The sequence below is a fragment of the Macaca thibetana genome, chromosome 15 (assembly GCF_024542745.1).
Source record: "Macaca thibetana thibetana isolate TM-01 chromosome 15, ASM2454274v1, whole genome shotgun sequence".
Classification (NCBI taxonomy): Eukaryota; Metazoa; Chordata; class Mammalia; order Primates; family Cercopithecidae; genus Macaca; species Macaca thibetana.
Window position 1 is genome coordinate 8338957 of NC_065592.1, and position 19157 is coordinate 8358113.

General features: G+C 47.3%; 2 protein-coding genes across 9 annotated transcripts in view; one reads left to right on the top strand and one right to left on the bottom strand.

The window, feature by feature from the left end:
• C15H9orf78 (chromosome 15 C9orf78 homolog) overlaps window positions 1-19157 on the top strand; it is a 583691-nt gene that overhangs the window by 273227 nt on the left and 291307 nt on the right. The window contains exon 1 of one of the 6 annotated variants that reach the window (XM_050760246.1): window positions 9177-9180. The exons of the other annotated variants lie outside the window; for them this stretch is intronic. The gene's annotated coding sequence lies outside the window, so the exon portion shown is untranslated. Of the gene's footprint in view, window positions 1-9176; window positions 9181-19157 lie in introns of those variants that run through there. 6 annotated transcript variants of the gene reach the window in all.
• The window catches only part of GPR107 (G protein-coupled receptor 107), an 84400-nt gene that overhangs the window by 10514 nt on the left and 54729 nt on the right, over window positions 1-19157 (bottom strand). Inside the window, exons 15-20 of one of the 3 annotated variants that reach the window (XM_050759928.1) lie at window positions 18915-18948; window positions 15537-15555; window positions 14423-14513; window positions 4379-4428; window positions 1982-2065; window positions 792-913 (exon numbers count right to left, since the gene is read on the bottom strand). In XM_050759928.1, coding sequence (XP_050615885.1) covers window positions 792-913; window positions 1982-2065; window positions 4379-4428; window positions 14423-14513; window positions 15537-15555; window positions 18915-18948 — 400 coding nt within the window. The remainder of the gene's footprint in view (window positions 1-791; window positions 914-1981; window positions 2066-4378; window positions 4429-14422; window positions 14514-15536; window positions 15556-18914; window positions 18949-19157) is intronic. The other 2 variants (XM_050759927.1, XM_050759926.1) reach the window with 2 other exon arrangements.

The following is a 19157-nucleotide window of genomic DNA, read 5'->3' on the forward strand; positions in this document are numbered from 1 at the left end:
CAGAGAGCTGTCTCATGCTGCCTGACCCGCTGACAGCCAAGCAGAGCCTAGCATGGGCCGAGTCTCAGCCTCTGAACTGGGAAGAATTCAAAAACTGCCAGGGCTGGGGGCAGAACACTTCATACCAGTGAACCAAGAAGGGAAAACTCTGCCTTAGGCTAATCATCAAACACAGCAATTGACCTGGCTTATCAAATTTCAGAGCTAACAAGCAAATATGCTTAATCACTATTCATTTTTCTAGACAATGATCGCCCTTTCCCAGAAAATAGGACCCTAGAGTCACTCACTCTGTGACTCAGAAAAGCCCCTATTAGTGCTCAGATATAGGTCAAAGTCATTGTGCTGTGAAAAGCCGCGTAGTTATCTGACGATAGAGGATGTCTGAGGATCATTAGCAGACTTAAGAGATGACTCAGAAGATTCCATTTTCAGACATAAGCGCCTGATGGCGGGCCTGACAGAAAGTGGGCTCCTTATTCTCCCTCGTGAACTGGCCATGGATATTCCTAAGTTCTTGCCACTGAGTTCTTGAAAGCAGGCTCCAATGATGCTTAGTGGAATGGCAAGTTCCATCTTCCTTGACAAGACCCAGCAAGGCTTGGCAGATACTGTACTTCAAACCAAATCAGACAGCCTGTCCGTTTCCAGTGTCCATTCCTTCTGCTAAAAATAGAGGAACCACCCCTGGAGCCACGAAATGCTGAGAGCAGCTGGCCCGATTCACACTGTGCTGCTTTGAGTTAGGCAAAGGGGTCAGGGCTAAGGAAGAGGGAAGAAAGATTTCTTACACAGACTCCATTTCCAAGTCATCTTCTTCCTGAGAGAGTTGTAGGTAGGGGTTATCCGAAGCTGGACGGAATTTATACCCCGTTAGAACAAAGAAGACCAGTGTGGCCGTTTCGTCCAGGAGCTGCAAGTTTAAAAACCACCCCAAAATAAAGAGATTAGCAAAACTGTTCTTCAGAAAGCAGCGCAACTCAATGAACTGACATATCCCCCACAACCCACCACTTGCTGGTTCTTCACTCAAATGCCACTTCCTGCTAAAGGGCATTTTCCTTAGACTTGCCGAGGCCTAAACGAGGAGCGTCCTGCCCAGGGATGACCTTTCAGAGGCCGCGCTCTGCTCTGCTTTAACCAGTCTTCGTGGGGAGCTTTTAAGAGCTCCTTACACACCCACTTCCTCCTACAGCGCCTACAGCACAAAGTGAGTTATTCAAGAAAAAAGTCATTTGGTGGCTACTCTAGTAAACTGGTTCTAGTTTATTGCAAAGAGACTTTATTACCGAAATAATAAAATGGGCAAAGAAGGGCAGTCTTGATTTCTAACTACTCTAAGCCCTGTAACTAAAGGAAAAGACCACATCTCATCTAAGTTCTAATTATTCAGGGCAAATCTTTCTCTGCCTTAGGCTTTTCTCTTCAGACTTTTAAGACTGAAAACTAAAATCAAGATTGCAATTATTTTCAGATTCCTCATGGAATCCAGCAGCATTTCTGGACAAACAGATCATCTCAATTATAGGCCAGAAGAGATGGAAGGAGGCTGGGCATGGTGGCTCCCACCTGTAATCCCAGAACACTGGGAGGCCGAGGTGGGCGGATCACTTGAGATCAGGAGTTTGAGACCAGCCTGGCCAACATGGCGAAGCCCCATCTCTACTAAAAAAACAAAAATTAACCGGGCATGGTGGTTCATCCCTGTAATCCCAGCTACTCGGGAGGCTGAGGCAGGAGAATCGCTTGAACCCGGGAGGTGGAGGTTGCAGTGAGCTGAGATCACACCACTGCACTCCAGCCTGGGCAACAGAGACCCTGTCTCAAAAACTAAAAAAAACAATTTTTTAATTAACAAAAAGAAGAGATGGAAGGTCTTCGTGGTCATTCCCAGACAAATTAGTAACAACTGTTAAGTTACACTTCAAGACTTTATCCTCAGGCATAAATTCTCTGGCATTCCGCCCTGTGAGCAGCATACCTGGTAGAGCCACTTCCACTGGAATGGAACAGCGAGTTTGAGGAGAAATGCAATGATCCTAGTGAAGTATATGTAACACACAATCTGTATGAGGAGGAAAGAAACAGGAAATCAAATCAACAGGAAAATCAGGACACCACTTTAACAATTTGCTTTCACAAATGAACTAGGAAACAGAAAACAGAATCACTCAAAGAAAAGTATGTGACACTTACAGTGTGAATTAATACATGCAGCGGAGAGACACGGCTACTCCGCCAGTTACACTTGAATGTCTTCACTCTCCAGGTGACCAAGATATTGCTAACAGCCACACCCACGGGGAGCACAGGACACTTCAGTAGGGCTGTTCTTAACCCTTCCTCACCCTATCCACAGACAGAAGCCCTTGATTTCAATCTCCACAGGCTGTATTGCTTATTCTCAGGCTTTGAGGAATATTTACCAGTAGTGAGAGCAAAATAAAACCACACAGGGAAATTACTGGCTTCTGTCCTCTTCTCTGGCAGATGCTGCAAGCATTCAAGGTCCACACTCACAGAAGTACAAATACTACCAAGTTCTCTAGCAAGACAGGATGCCTTAATTTCTCCCTGCAGTGACAAGGACTCAATGTGCTGGCCACCAGAGCATGGCCTGTGCACGGGGACTAAGCTCAGCTGGCCAAGGACCACTCATTATCACTGCACGCAACAAGAGAGGTTCTGTGATGACCTGTGCCTGTTTGGTGGATGATATAAAATCCATGGGAAAGAAAAAATAAAAGAAAGAAAGAAAAAAAAATCCACCCTAAGTGGAGTGTCTGCTCTTGCATCTCTCTCTACCACTGAAGTCTGATGTTTGCTTGAGCAAAGGAACTGTCCAAAGTGACAATGCCAAACTCACAGATGAAAGACTTAGCAATGTTCTTTCAAGACTCAGGAAGCAAACTAACTCTGGGAGGCATGTACCTTATACAGTCTAAGAAATTATGATCCTAACAATTCCTAGCAAGCTCTGTCTTTTGGTGCTAGCTGATAGAACTTTTCATGTCCATCAGAGTCCTGTTTTTAGGTTTTAAAAAAACTGTCTTATTTTTTTCTTCTTAAGGAAAATTTATTACCACAACATGTAACTAGTTTTCTGCAGGGAAATCTGAAAGAAGAGAGAGGTAGATACTCCAATAATTTTTTTTTTGAGACGAAGTCTCGCTCTGTTGCCCAGGCTGGAGTGCAGTGGCACTCTATCTCATCTCACTGCAATCTCTGCCTCCCGGGTTCAAGCAATTCTCCTGCCTCAGCCTCCCAAGTAGCTGGGACTACAGGCATGCACCAGCATGTCCAGCTAATTTTTTTTTTTTTTTTTTGTATTTTTAGTAGAGATGGAGTTTCACCATGTTGGACAGGCATGAGCCACCCCGCCCAGCTAATTTTGTTTTTATTTTTTATTTTTAGTAGAGACGGGGTTTCACCATGTTGGCCAGGATGGTCTCGATCTCCTGACCTTGTGATCCGCCCACCTCGGTCTCCCAAAGTGCTGGGATTATAGGCGTGAGCCATCGCACCCGGCTGATACTCCAATAATTTTTTAAATGAATAAAACAAAAATGGCTGCAGAAGAACATGATAGTGCGATCCCAGTTTTCTAAATGAGTAAAAATAGTGGTCGGGATTGCACCACTGCACTCCAGCCTGGGCGACACAGTGAGACTCCATCTTAAAAATAAAATATAAAAAAAAATTTAAAAAATGTAACTCAGATATTTAATTTCCTATTTTAAAAGACACAACTAGATTTTATAAAATGAAAGCCAGGCGTGGTGGCGTGCACCTGCAGTCCCAGCTACTCAGGTGACTAAGGTGGGAGGATCTTTTTGAGCCCAGGAATTGGAGTCCATCTTAAGGCAGCATAGAGAGACCCAGTCTTTAAAAAAAAAAAAAAAAAATCAAAAAAGCAAGTCACACTGGCCAGGTGCAGTGACTCACACTGTAATCCTCGCACTCTGGGAGACCGAGGCAGGTGGATCACCTGAGGTCAGGAGTTCGAGACTAGCCTGGCCAACTTGGTGAAACCCCGTCTCTACTAAAAATACAAAAATAAGCTGGGTGTAATGGCAGGTGCCCATAATCCCAGCTACTCGGGAAAGCTGAGGCAGGGAGAATTGCTTGAACCTGGGAAGTGGAGATTGCACTGAGCCAAGATCTCTGCGCCACTGCACTCCAGCCTGGGTGACAGAGCTAGACTTCATCTCAAAAAAGAAAAAAATAAAAAGATAAGAAAAAAAAAAAAAGCAAGCCACACTGCTCAGCTCTAGGTGGCACATCTTGTGCTTCCACCAATTCTTTGGAAGTTCATTTGCTCTACTCCTTGAATTGATTTTATTTATAGATTAAGGATTTTTTTTTTTTTTTTACTTACCAAGACGTAATAATGTCTGAAAAGTTTCAGCTTTGCTAAGTTAATAGCAGCTAGAGAGAAGAAAGAACAAAATGAAGAGCTCGTTAACTTCTCATTTTAAAAAGCAAGCCTCATTCAGACACCCTCTCAGTCAAGAGGCCACCTCTAATGCAGATGAGGACCACTCAGAGGCACATCCATCTATCTGGAATCAAGTCTGCTGGGCAGGCTCTCCTCCAGTCACCAGGAAAAAAATGTGGGAGCAGCACAGCCACAGGCGTGAGCTGGAGTTGGCTTGCACCAGCGATTCCCGCCCAAGGGTCAGCAGCTGTAACCTGGCTATGGTGGGAGTATACTGACATCACAGGAATTGGAAGATGCTACAAATCAGGAATTTTTTCCCCCCAGAGAGCCAGCATTAAACATTCCAGCTCTGCACAGAGCTGTGACCTCCACTGGGACTAGTCTCAGGTTGGTCCCAGAGAACCATCTGGGGGAGCTTCCCACTAGTTGAGGGTGTAAATTCAATTAACCCACAGGTGCATTTTGCAAATTTCACTGAAGTTATCATTAAGCTACTTGTAATAAGCCCTTTCAGTACCTTCCTGGCTGGATTCTACCTTCATGCATGCTCAAGGTCAGCTGAGCCAGGACAGCTACCTTCCTGACACTGCCTATGGCTCTGAAATATTGATGAGTAGAGGGAAGCCTGGCTCCCTCCCAGATCAGCAATCCTTTCATTCATCATAAACCTTCCTGCAGGAGGCAAATTAATTTTGCTTAATAGCATTCAATTACTGATTCAGTTTAAGAATGGGACCGTGGGTGGTGAAGGTTCAAATTTCCTCTTCTTCCTCCTTTGGGCTCATGATGAGTTGACGGGCAGGGAGGAGCAATCAGGCTTAGGATTCCAAAAGAAATTCCTGTAATCCTAAATTATCTTCAAGATGAGTATCAACTAACAGAATCTACAAGAACCTCCTCTGAGAAACCCAGTGCATTAATGAGGGACACTCAGAAAGTCTCACAGTTGAGAAGATAGAACACCTGCCTCTGGGGCTGCAGTGGATTCACGCAGGCACGCACACAACACCCGAAGACGCAAAATCACAGCAGCTTTCTTATCTGTTATCTGGCAACCTCTCTGGCAGTCTTGTTATTTTGAAAAAATTAAATCTCAGCCAGGTGCAGTGGCTCATATCTGTTTGGAATCCAACACTTTGGGAAGCCAAGATGGGAGGATCCCTTGAGCCCAGGAGTTTGAGACCAGCCTGGATACAGAGGGTGAGACCCCTGTCTCTTTAAAAAAAAATTTAAAAATTAGCCAGGTATGCTGCCTACTTGGGGGCTGAGGCAGGTGGACTGCTTGAGTCCAGGAGTTTGAGACCAACCTGGGCAACACAGTAGAACCCCGTTTCAAAAAAAAAAAAAAAAAAAAGGAAGGAAGAAAAGAAAAGAGAAACAGGCCGGGCGCACGCCTGTAATCCCAGCACTTTGGGAGGCTGAGGAGGGCAGATCATCTGAGGTCAGGAGTTCAAGACTAGCCTGGACAACTTGGCAAAATCTCGTCTCTACTAAAAATACAAAAATTAGCCGGGTGGGTGCCTGTAATCCCAGCTACTTGGGAGGCTGAGGCAGGGGAACTGCTTGAACCCAGGAGGCAGAGGTTGCACTGAGCCAAGATCACACCACTGCACTCTCCAGCGTGGGTGACAGAGCAAGACTCTGTCTCCAAAAAAAAAAAAAAAAAAAAAAAAAAGACCAGGTATGGTGGCGGCTCACGCCTGTAATCCCAGCACTTTGGGAGGCCAAGGCAGGTGGATCATGAGGCCAGGAGTTCAAGACCAGCCTGGCAAAGATGGTGAAACCCCATCTCAACTAAAAATACAAAACTTAGCCAGACATGGTGGCAGATGCCTGTAATCCCAGCTATTCGGGAGGCTGAGATGGAGAATTGCTTGAATCTGGGAGGTGGCAGTTGCAGTGAGCCAAGATCATGCTACTGCACTCCAGGCTGGGTGAATATAAGGAACCCAGTTCAAAAAACAACACAAAAAGTACATTTAAAAATTAAATCTCTCTGGTTCTCATCATTTCTTTTTTTTTTTTTTTTTTTTTTTTTGAGAGGTCTTGCTGTCACCCAGGCTGTAGCACAGTGGCACAATCACAGCTCGCTGCAGCCTCGACCTCCTAGACTCAAGTGATCCTCAGAATCCTGAGTAGCTGGGACCACAGGTGTGCGCCACCACGCCCGACTAATTTTTGTATTTTTAGTAGAGACGTGGTTTCACTATGTTGCTCAGGCAGGCAACAGCCTGCCTCAGTCTCCCAAAGTGCTGGGATTCAGGTGTGAGACACCGCGTCTGGCCTCATCTCTTTTTTATTCAGTCAATACAAACTCACCAAGCCCTGACTCTGAGCCAGGCCCTGGGATACAGCAGTATACACGACAGCTGCAGCCTTTACCCCTGGGGCAGCTGCCATCCTGTGAGGAGAGAAGGGCACTGAAGCACAAATTATGCACTCACTGAGTGACATGTACACACAGCCACTGCCGATGGGCGTGCGATCAGGTACTCCTCCTCCCCTGGGGGATGGAAAGGCCTTCACAGAGGACAAGACATGAGAACTGAGAAGCATCAGATATGGATAATGAAGTGCTCCCAGGGATTTTAACCTTCACCCTCTGGGATGAACTTTTTGTGTTCCTCTTTGGACGCAAACCTGCTGCTCCCATTGGCAGGGGACAATGAAATGACCAGTTCATACTGTACTCTGCCTAACAGAACCAGCGACACGACCGGAACTGTGGCCCTCCCAAACCAGCCAAACACCTCTTCAACAGGAACACTCGATTCTTCACAGCACCAACAATTAGACGGTTTAAATGATTAAAAAATGCTTTAAAAGTCTCTCCTGAATTTTGCTTGCTGAGGTCCTGACAAAGGAAACTCCTACCTTGCTTCACTAAGAAAATCAGACAGAGGTGTCATGTTTTCATTCCTGGGTTTCAAGGTGCCCCGGCAGGCGTAAGCACGGGCTCCCAAGCCAGACCAGGGAAAAGGGGTGAAAGAGAGGGTTTCTCAAAGGGCCTGAACACAGCTCAGCCATGAGCCAGAGTGGGAGAAGGCAATGCGGAGAGTGCTGGAGAACAGCAGGTGTGGAGGCTCACAGGTGAGAGAGCTGCACGTATCGGGGAAGGAAAAGTAGCTCAAAGCGGCTGGCCTGTGCACAGCCTAGGAAACAGGGCAGGGCTAAGAGTAAAGCCAAAAATTCAGTAACACACAGAAGACTGAACTTGTTCTCCTCGTTGGTTTTGGGGGTCCCAGGGAACCTCTAAAGCAAGATTGTCCAACCTGCACCCCAGGACAGCTTTGAATGCGGTCCAACACAAATTCGTAAACTTTCTTAAAACATTAGATTTTTTTTGCAATTATTTATTTTTCTTTTTTAGCTCATCAGCTATCGTTAGTGTTAGTGTGTTTTAAGTGTGGCCCAAGACAATTCTTCCAATGTGGCCCAGGGAAGCCAAAAGATTGGACACTCCTGCTCTGAAGGGTTTTGTTTTGTTTTGCGATAGGGGCTCACTCTATCTCCCAGGCTGGAGTGCAGTGGCGTGATCGTGGTTCACTGAAGGCTCAACCTGCTGGGCTTACATGATCTCAAACAGCTGGGACTATAGGCGCACACCATCGCGTCCAGCTAACTTTTTATGGAGACAGGGTCTCACTACGTTGCCCAGGCTGGTCTCGAACTCTGGAGCTCAAGCAATCCTCCCATCTGTTTTCCAAACTGCTAGGACTGCGGGCATGAGGCACCCTGCCAGCCCATTTTTGTTTTTTAAACTAGTCAACTGCAGCAGTGAGAAGAAGGGAAAGAGCAGAACAAGGAGTTCGATCTGTAACTATGAAAAACCAATGGAGAGGAGCCACAACCACCTTCGAACCAGCCCCCCAAAGGCTTTAGACAACACCATGATCAGATGTTGAGACCAATCCCTCCGTGGAGGAAGGATGGAGAGAAAAAAGAGGAAGAGCCCAAATGAGGTCAAAGACCTTGAGTCTGCAGAGGCCCCTCTAAGAGGCAGTGAGATGTCCATCGATGTAGAGCAATCAAAGAGTGGATGGGGCAGTGAACAGCAGGCTGATCCCACCTCAGTGGTTGCTAGGAAAGAAGGAAGAGCAACAAGGTAATGAAGTTGAAGACAGCAGAGAGAATCTTTAAGGTAAAGTCTGATGGGTCTGTCCTTTCACAGGGAAGGAAATGAGGATGGGGAGGGGACCGAGAGAAAGCAAAGAGGTTAAGGCACTGCAGGTCTTAACCAAGTAAGGCCCAGGGTGGGGTGAGAGCAAAGGAGAGGAAGGTGCTCCGCCTGGCACCTCCCTGGCATCATGCGTCACCACGTCACATCCTCCAGGCTCAGGCAAGACACCCTCTGAAGGGAGGTAGGCTATGAGCCACTCCATAAATGAGCCTGTGCACCCCACATGGGGACTGATGAAGAAACACCACCACGGTGCAGATGCCAGGCCATGTAGGTGCTAAGACTGACAAATGGACCTTGGGGACAAGGGCTATCTTTGAGAAATGTAGTTAGAATAAGCGGAGCTCACCGTCGTTTCCAAAACCCAGCAGGCTGGCTCACGCCTATAATCCCAGTACTTTGGGAGGCTGAGGCGAGAGGATCACTTGAGCCCAGGAGGGAGAGACCAGCTTGGGCAACATAGGGAGACCTTGTCTCTACTAAAAATAAACATAAATCAGCTGGACATGGTGACACATGCCTGTAGTCCCAGCTACTTGAGAGGCTGAGGTAGGAGGGGAAGCAGAGGCCAAAGTGAGCCCTGACTGTGCCACTGCACTCCAGCTTGGGTGACCGAGTGAGACCCTGTCTCAGTAAAACAAACAAACAGATTAAAAATAAAAACCCACCAGTTGTGATGCCATCATTTCCAGTCACGCGTAAGACATTCCTTTATCGGATAGCAGTTGGCAGGGGTGAGGCTCCCAAGCCTTGCACTGGAGCTCCAGTCACAGCTGAAGCAGCAGAGGCAGGGACTGAGCTTACTCGTGGAGTAAGAAAAAGGAGGGCAGGGGGGTTAAGAGTCTGGGCCCTGTACAATTGAACATCCTGGGTTCAAATTCCAACTCTGCTGCTCACTGCCTGTGTGGCCTCCGATAAGTCAGCTAACCCTCTCTGGGCCTCGGTTTCTTCACCTGTTAAGGCAGGAGTAATGATACCCACCCTTGGGGTTGCTGGGGGAATTAATGGGGTAGTACACAGAAAGCAATTGGCTCGCAGTGAGCAGTTGGCTACTTGCCATGACAGTGTTTGTATCATATAGGATTAGCCCAATACCAAATGTAGCATATACAGTCACAGCGGCTCTCACCTCTGGCAAGAATCCAGTAAGTAAAACTGGAACAAATGGGGACCTGGGGGCTGCCAGGGAGCCTGGGCTCTCCTGCAAGCAGCGCTGCCATATGCACAGGATGAGTCAGGATGCCGAGCAGGGGCTGAGCCCGCTCCGAGCAGGGTGAAACCGGCATGATGCAGTGAGCAGCCAGGCGGCAGGTTGCAGCCTGGGGTCCCACGCCTCCCTCCACTGTTCTTCCAAAGATTTCCCTGACTTAGGAACACTGACAGCCTGCTGCTCACCGGACTGTGGCAGGCTGGGTGTTGGGCTTCTGTGGGAGTGAAGGCTCACCAAGGCTGGGCGGGCTATTTCTGACCTCACCATTAAGAGCAGCAAATATGGTGAAGAATGAGTGTAGGAAGAGAAACAAGGCCCCAGGTAGGAGGCCTGCCTTCCAGCCCTGCCCCATCCCAGCTTGGTGTGCCTGCCCTTGGCCTGCCGCCTCCGTCTCCAGGCATCGAACTCCTCATATGTAGAATTCCTTTGTAGCAATGGTTCTTAATGGGGGTGAACAACAGAATCACCCAAAGAGCTTTAAGTATAGATGCCCAGGCCACCCCCGTTCATCTTATGGAATCAGGCCCAGCTATGAACATTCTGAAACCTCTGCAGGGGAGAGGGAAGGAGGAGATGGGGGTGGGGGAGGGTGTCATGTCCACCTGGTCCTGGGGGTCCTGTAAGGCTGGCCTCCTGTCCTGTGGGTTCCTCTACTTCCAACTCACTCTCAGGAAAATGACCATGACACTCCATTCTGGTAAGTCCTTCTTACTGATGAGAACAGGACAAGTGCCCACTGAGGCAGGAAATACCACAGCCCCTGCAAATGCCCAACAAGTCAATACTCTCCCTGACTCAGCAACAGAAAAGCAACGCCCCCCACAGTGCACAGGAGGCGCTGCCCCTGCCCTAGGTGGTCCCCTCTCCCCTCTAAGTGAAAGAGGAACTAAGAAGGCCAGCAAGGAGACAGATTATCCCCTCCTTCCCAGCTGACTTCCCAGGAGGATCCTGGAACTGTGACAAGGACAAAAACAACAGCACTGGTCATTGCCATCAACTGAGTCATCACCATGTGCCAGGGGCTGGGGTGGGCACCTCTCATGCTTCATCTCACAATGGCCTCTGTGGGGGAAGCAGGCCTGACACATTCAGGCCTGGAGAAGTTTAGTAAATGATCAAAGTCACCCAGCTTGTAAGTGGAGAAGCCAATACGCAAACTCAAGTCCACCTCCCTCCAAGGACCAAGCTCTTAACACCTACGCTTCATGCTAAGTGACAGGCAGTTCATAACCTTAAAGTCCACTAGCGACTTTAGGACGACACAGTTCAGGACGATTACTTCAGGACGAGGCAGTCATGACTCAAAAGGCTGGGCAATGCCCAAGAGCAGGCAGTAATCCTTTCTAAGGAGTTTATACCACATGATTTATGGGACACACAGAAGCAAAGGCCCACAACAGCCACTTAAAGGGTGAAAAATTTCTAAAACAATCCTTCCCTGAGTGCAAGACAGCCTCAGAGCCTAGAAACACCCCCACCTACTCTTCATCCTCATTGTCTGCTTCCTCTCTGCTGTGCTTCAGAGGGAATTTTGAGTCAAACACAAAAATTAAAGACATAAAGATGACGGACAGCCCGGCTGGCGTTAAGAGTACCTCAGATTTACTCTGAGTCTCAGCATTTCCACAATCTGCTTACGTCCTGGGCTCCATTCAGCTCGCTCAGCATGGGGGACAGAGGAGCATCCCCCGTTTGTGGTCAGGCACAGGCCTGAAAGTCTGGCTGAACAGCTTCTCTCAATCACCAAAGGACGCAGGCCACGTGCTGACCTGGGACCACACTGGCTTGAAATGTCCCTTCTGGGGAGGGTTTAGTTCACGAGCTGTCCTCTGGCCTCCACTAGGAAAAGATCCCACTAATCCCACTCAAAGACCATATCAGGAGCAAGTATGGGAAAGGCTGCGAGTGGCCAAGAACAACTACACAGAGAATGAAATTCTTTGATCTTCAAAATGTTGAGTCATGTGAAAATGAATCAAAAATACATTTCTGGCCGGGCATGGTGGCTCACACCTGTAATCTCAGCACTGTGGGCGGATCACCTGAGGTCAGGAATTCAAGATCAGCCTGGCCAACATGGTGAAACCCCGTCTCTACTAAAAATACAAAAATTAGCCAGGCACGGTGGCACATGCCTGTAATCCCAGCTACTCGGGAGACTGAGGCAGAATTGCTTGAAACCAGGAGGCAGAGGTTGCAGTGAGCTGAGATCGCACCATTGCACTCCAGCCTAGGCAACAAGAGCAGAAGTCTGTCTCAAAAAACAAACAAACAAACAAAAAGCATTTGCAATATACATTTGAAGCAATGACCCAGGAGATATGAAAAGTCATCAAACTGAATAGTTAAGGACTGTGCATATTATTGTAAACAAAATTATATCTTAAATGATAAAAAGCATCAATGAAAGCAGCAGAAACAGCTCCTGAGAGCACTAAAGACCACACACAACACGAGGAGAGTTAGCTCTGACAAAGACCTCTGCTGCCAAGCCTGTTAGGTTTCCAGCTCCTATTTACCTTCCATTCTAGAACCACAGTGCACCAAAGGCCCTGCGAGAGGATGGTGTGCAAAGGGCCGTGCTGATTTCAGACTCAGTTCCCGTCAGTCTCTCCTGTTTCTCTGCCAGTCGCAACCTGCAGCCGCAATGCTGTGAGCTATGCCAGTGAGACTTGGGACACAATGCTGCAGCAGGGCTGAGGCGCACACTACTGCCCACCCCTGCTGTCCACTGCACACAATCACAGCAGCGAGCTAGGCAAGAATGAAGGTCAGACTTCCCAATGCTTGATGACAAAGGCTGGTTAATAGCAGGCAGAACCTTCTCAGCAAGAGACTCTGACCTTCCCTAAATACTGCAGTCATCAATTGAGAAGAGCTGGTGGTTCTCAACAATGTCTCAAGACACACGGAAAGCACATGCATGTTAACACCAGTAGGCAGAAGAACCAGGCCCAGGCAGGTCCAGGGAGGGTCTGCCACCACAGACCATTAACCAGGTCCTCTGGCAGGCCGTGGGCCCCCTGAAGTACTAGATTCCCAACACTTTAAAGGCCTAAAAAAAGCCTGACAATGTGTCCAAGACAAGACTGCCTCTCAGCAGGATGATATGAGAGGCCTCTGCTCTTGGGTATAGCTTAAATGAACTGAGAGTGGTACCACTGGTTAATGGATTATTTCATAATGTTGATCAGAAGCTGTGACTCGGTTGATGGCATTACAGGAATAGAGTGCAATCTGCTAACGAAAAGTAATGACAAGAGGGTTTTGGTGATTAAAGAAATTTAAAATCACTGTATTAAACCAGCTTAATAAAAAACACACATTGGCCAGGCACAGTGGCTCATGCCTGTAATCCCAGCACTTTGAGAATCCCAGCACTTTGAGAGGCCGAGGCAGGCAGATCACCTGAGCCTCCCAAATAGCTGGGGTTACAGGTGTGCACCACTACGTATGCCTGGCTAATTTTTTTTTTTTTTGAGACGGAGTCTCACTGTTGCCCAGTCTGGAGTCCAGTGGCGCGATCTCAGCTCACTGCAAGCTCCGCCTCCCAGGTTCACGCCATTCTCCTGCCTCAGCCTCCCGAGTAGCTGGAACTACAGGCGCCCGCCACCACGCCCGGCTAATTTTTTGTATTTTTAGTAGAGACGGGGTTTCACCCTGTTAGCCAGGATAGTCTCAATCTCCTGGCCTCAAGCAATCCACCCACCTCGCCTTCCTGAAATGCTGGGATTACAGGTGACAGCCACCATGCCTGGCCTATTTTTCTTTTTTAAAAGAAAACAAAAAAGAACAGAGCAGAACTGCTCTTTGAGGTTCATTCCAGTGGAAGTGATAGAAAAGAGAAAGCAAGAAAAAAAAAAAAGCAGAAAAAGGGGAGAGGGTCTCTCCTGGGAATGAGTCCTTCCGGGTAAGTCTCACATCATAATGAGGCTGGTGTGTTCCTATCCAAATCACTGCAGAAGGGTAATAAGATGATTTAAATTAATCTAAAGAAGAGGTTATTAAATCTGGGGTCCATGAATCTTATGATATTACATGGAAAATTTTATATAGACATGGGAAAGTCTGTATCTCTCACTAGATTCTCAAATAGGTCTATTATTCCCCAAAGGGATAAAAACCACCAATAGGAAAAGGAAAGCAAGGATGAAAAATAAGAATTAAATATATAAAGATGAGTTGCAGCCATGATACACGCAGTGATTATTTCTCTTCTTGTCTTCCCTAGTAGGTTTCTTGTTAGGTCTGTTTATATGAACATACCCAAATACAACAGAGTTCTTTGGCATAAGCTGCCCTGGGCTAACAGACATCTTAAATAACCACAAGCATCTGGCCAACTAAGTCTGGAATAAGCTCAATAGGCAAAGGAAGAGAAGAACCAGACAGACCTTCACTCAACTTCACATCCCCATGTCCATGAGAGACTCAACAAGCCTCATCTCTAACACAACAGTTCTCCATCTTTTGGTCTGAAGACCTTTTCACACTTTTAAAAATTCCCTAAGACCCCAAGATTTTTGTTAATATGATTACATCTACAAATATGGATCAGAAAGTAAAACAGGATGGGTCCAGTGGCTCATACCTGTAATCCCAGCCCTTTGGGAGACTGAGGCAGGAGGACAGCTAGAGGCCAGAAGTTCAAGATCAGCCTGGGCAATATGGTGAGACTCCATCTCCGCGAAAAAAATGTTTTTAATTAGTGAGGCATGGTAGTGCATGCCTGTAATTCCAGCTACGTGGGAGGCTAAGATGAGAAGACCACATGAGCCTAGAAGTTCGAGGTTACAATGAACTATGATCACACCACTGCACTCCAGCCTGCATGACACAGGACCCTGTCTCTAAAATTAACATATATATATATTTGAGACAGAGTCCTATTCTGTGGCCCAGGCTGGAGTGCAGTGGCATGATATCAATTCACTGCAACCTCCACCTCCCAGGTTCAAGCAATCCTTCTGCCTCAGCTTCCTGGGTAGGTGGGACTACAGGTGTGTGCTACCATGCCCAGCTAATTTTTGTATTTTTAGTAGAGACAGGGTTTTACCATGTTGGCCAGGCTGGTCTCGAACTCCTGACCTCAACTGATCCGTTTGCCTCCTCCTCCCAAAGTGCTGGGATTACAGGCATAAGCTACTTTGCCTGGCCCCAAAATAAAAAACCTCTTTTCTAAAAAAAAAAAAAGAAGAAGAAGAATGAGAAGAGTGGAATTATTTTTGTAATTCTCTTTAATGTCTAGCTTAATAAGATGCAGCTGGGTCCTCATATTTGATTCAATCAGCATTCAACTTGCTGTGAGGGAGTATTCGGTTAAAATATATGAAGAAAATCTGGCCCTATACAGATAGATATAGGCCTTTTCAGATTACTGTGAATAGTCTGTGATTCTACATTAAAGCCTGACAAGAGGTTGCTTCTAAAGATGAGGGAGGTGGGGAATCTGAAATGTATCAATGAACGTTCCACACTCTCACATTAATAAACTCCTCTGGGCCAGGCGCGGTGGCTCAAGCCTGTAATCCCAGCAATTTGGGAGGCTGAGACGGGCGGATCACGAGGTCAAGAGATCGAGACCATCCTGGCTAACACAGTGAAACCCCGTCTCTACTAAAAAATACAAAAAACTAGCCGGGCGAGGTGGCGGGTGCCTGTAGTCCCAGCTACGCGGGAGGCTGAGGCAGGAGAATGGCGTGAACCCGGGAGGCGGACCTTGCAGTGAGCTGAGATCCAGCCACTGCACTCCAGCCTGGGTGACAGAGCGAGACTCCGTCTCAAAAAAAAAAAAAAAAAAAAAAAAAACCCAAAAAACTCCCCTGGTCCATCTTGCAGTTTCAGGAGAGCTTTTACCCCAGTGCATGACTGGAACATCCTGCACTGGCCAGGTGGAAGACACCATTTCAGTGTGTTATGTAGATCTCCCAGATACAGAAACATTTTATTACAGAATTCCTAAAAAATCACATTGTTAATATCACCTCTGCTTACATCAGAAGTCTTATAAGAACTGGGAAACTGGCTGGGCGTGGTGGCTCACATCTATAATCCCAGCATTCTGGGAGGCCAAGGTGAGCGGATCACTTGAGGTCAGAGTTTGAGACCAGCTTGGGCAACAAAGTGAGACCCTATCTCTACAAAAAATACAAGAATTAGCCGGGCATGGTGGCAAAGACCTGAAGTCCCACCTACTCAGGAGGCTGCAGTGGGAGGCTCACTTGAGCCCAGGAGGTCAAGGCTGCAGTGAGCTGAGATTGTGCCACTGCACTCCAGCCTGACTCAAGGAAAAAAAAAAAAAAAAAACTGGGAAACTGTCAGTTAGGAAACTGTCAGGCTTACAGGGATAAATACAAGTTTTCCTTTATCACTAGCAACAAATACTGTCAGTTACTTTTGTTGAAGTAATATGTTCACTTTGTTCATTTTCAAGAGAATGTCCACCAAAAACCCAAGTCTGTGTCACCATAACAGTCATTCTTCCAGATAAAAGCAGCTTGGCCAGGCACAGTGGCTCATGCCTGTAATCCAAGTACTCTGGGAGGCCTAGGTGGATGGATCACTTGAGCTCAGGAGTTTGAGACCAGCCTGGGCAATATGACAAAATCCTATCTCTACAAAAAATACAAAAATTAGCCGGGCATGGCAGCACACGCCTGTAGTCCCAGCTACTGTGAGGGGTAAGGTGAGAAGATCAGCTGAGCCCAGGAGGCTGAGACTGCGGCTGCAGTGAGCCAAGATTATACCACTGGACTCCAGCCTGGGCAACAGTGCAAGACCCTGTCTCAAATAAATAAATAAAAAACAACAACAACAAAAAATAAAAGCAGCTAGTTCAGCTTGCAATTCAAACAAGTGCACATGTACTATCCCTCAAGGCCACACCCATCACACTTCAGGCCCAGCAGCAGTGCTGTGTGCACCCCTCCCATGCTGTCTCACAGAACATTAAAAGGCAAGGGTTGAGATTTAATCACGTGAACAGTTTTATTATTTCAAGACCATTCTTAAGTGCTATGAGCCTTTTTCGCCCCCTGTGAGTAGGTGACAGTCAAGAATGCAGTGGCTACTAGTAGAGTCTGGTGCCACAGCCTGGAATCACGTGAGGGTGCCGGCAATTTTACCCATCATTGCTTTTCACCATCAGGCAATGTCAACAGTACAAGAGACTCATACTGTATGATTATGAAAATAGTTTAGATCCTGAGGACCCCCTCGAGAACCGCTGCCCTAACAAATGCCTCGCATGGCCGCGGCTCCTTTCAGAGCACAGCGGCACCTCGGAACGCAGCCATTCCTCCCTCAGCTCTGCAGCCAGCCAACCGGGATTATGTAAATACTTCTGAAGCTCACATGAAAGCTAAGGCTCTTAAGAATATATCTTCTGACTCTTCCTCCGAAACACAAGGCCAAAAAAAGGATGGTCAGCAGCAGAGACTGTTCATTAAATTTACAGTGTGTATCTCGACACCAGTCCTATAAGGTAATGACACTGGAGAAAGAGAAGGCAATGGGGATGCGAGCTCAAGGGCAGTCAGAGCCAGTAAATCTTGGCAGGCAAGACAGAGTGGAGCCAGCGCTAGGTGTGTCTGTGCGAGACTCAATTAAGCTCCCCCTCGGAGGATGCAGTGCAGCTGTGAGTCTCAGTGACCGAGGACCTGAGAGAAGCGACAGCATGTGACAGGAGAGACAAACGCATGGCTAAAGGACAGTGGGCAGCTTCGGCCTCAATGCTTTCCTTTAGATTTCCCTCAGGTTTGGTCAAAAGGAATCCAGAGACAAAGAAATAAAAGCCAAAAAAAAAAAAAAAACACTCTCTGAAAGCTATATTCACCCCAAATGCAGGAAGAAAAACTACAAATAGCATTTCTCTCACTTGCAATTACTGGGCCTGGACTGCAGCTAAACTAAAAATGAGATTCTTTGCCATAGTGGCTTTTGTTGTTGTTGCTTTGAGATAGGGTCTGGCTCTGTTGCCCAAGCTGGAGTGCAGTGGTACAATCTCAGCTCACTGTAGCCTTGATCTCCTGGGCTCAAGTGATCTTCTCACCTCACTCTCCCAAGTAGCTGGGACTAGGTGTGTGCCATCAAGTCCGGCTAATTTTTGTATTTTTTTGTAGACGTGGGGTTTTGCCATGTTGCCCAGGCTGGTCTGCCATAGTTTTTTGTATGGTTTTTGGTAGCGATGGGATGTTGCTATGTCACCCATGCTGGTCTCAAACTCCTGGCCTCAAGCAATCCTCCTGCCTCGGCCTCCCAAAGTACTAGGATTATAGGCATGAGCCACCATGCCTGGTCTAAAAATGAGATTCTTAAGCCCAAAGTGGCCAGATGAAGTGGCTCACACCTGTAATGACAGCATTTTGGGAGGCCCCATGAGGTAGGAGGATGGCTTGAGGTTAGGAGTTCAAGACCAGCGTGGGCAACACAGTGAGACCTCATCTCTACTAAACTTTAAATTAAAAAAAATAAAAGCTCAAGTTACTGTCAAGGCCATGAAATGAGTCACTGGAATAATGAGCCTGAGAACAGGAAACAGAATGTCAGGCTCTACCCAGCAAAGCTTCCAAATCTAATAGGAGACATTACTGCCCATGGCCTTTGTGCTCCCAGTCGCCTCCAGATCTCAGGAGAAGTGAACCGTGGGGGCACAGAGGCCGATGGGGCCACAGATCTCAGAACCAGCGACTAGCAGCATGCTCACTCCCACTTTCCCGCAAGCTCCATAGCACATAGCCACCCTGCAGTCACACCCGAGGTCGGCTCCAGCACAGAAGGCCATTCCTGAGACCTCTCTGCAGGGGAGGCTTCAGCTGGGAACATGGCTGCTCTGGCTCTGGCAGTGTCACAAGCATAACCATTTTTCAGGGTACAGAGTGATGCCCAAAAGCATTTCACAGCCTCAATCAATTCAGGGAAAAGACCATGAACCAAAATGACAATCTCATTCTAATCTGCTCTGTCCCTCTTTCAGAGGATTTGTAATATTTGCTGATGAGAAATGGGTGCTTCCTTAGCAGATATCTTCCTAAGAATGGGGAATGTGAACCCTGGTTTACCTATGCGACTTCCTGCTCTTAGATTTCGCTCTCTGCTGAAGAGGTCCCATGCTGTCACCTGGTGGAAGAAATGAGAAACTGCCTTGTGTGCTCAGGCCATGACAAAAGCATTCCTGTTAAAGGAAGTTACCCTTTACTACAGATGCTGGGGGACAACGCTGACCCTGCGCTGCCTCACCTGCTGTGCCATCTACTCCAGACAGAGCACCTTACTAAGATCCTCAGCTACCAACCAACCTCAGGTGGAATAAATTGTCCCAGCGGCAG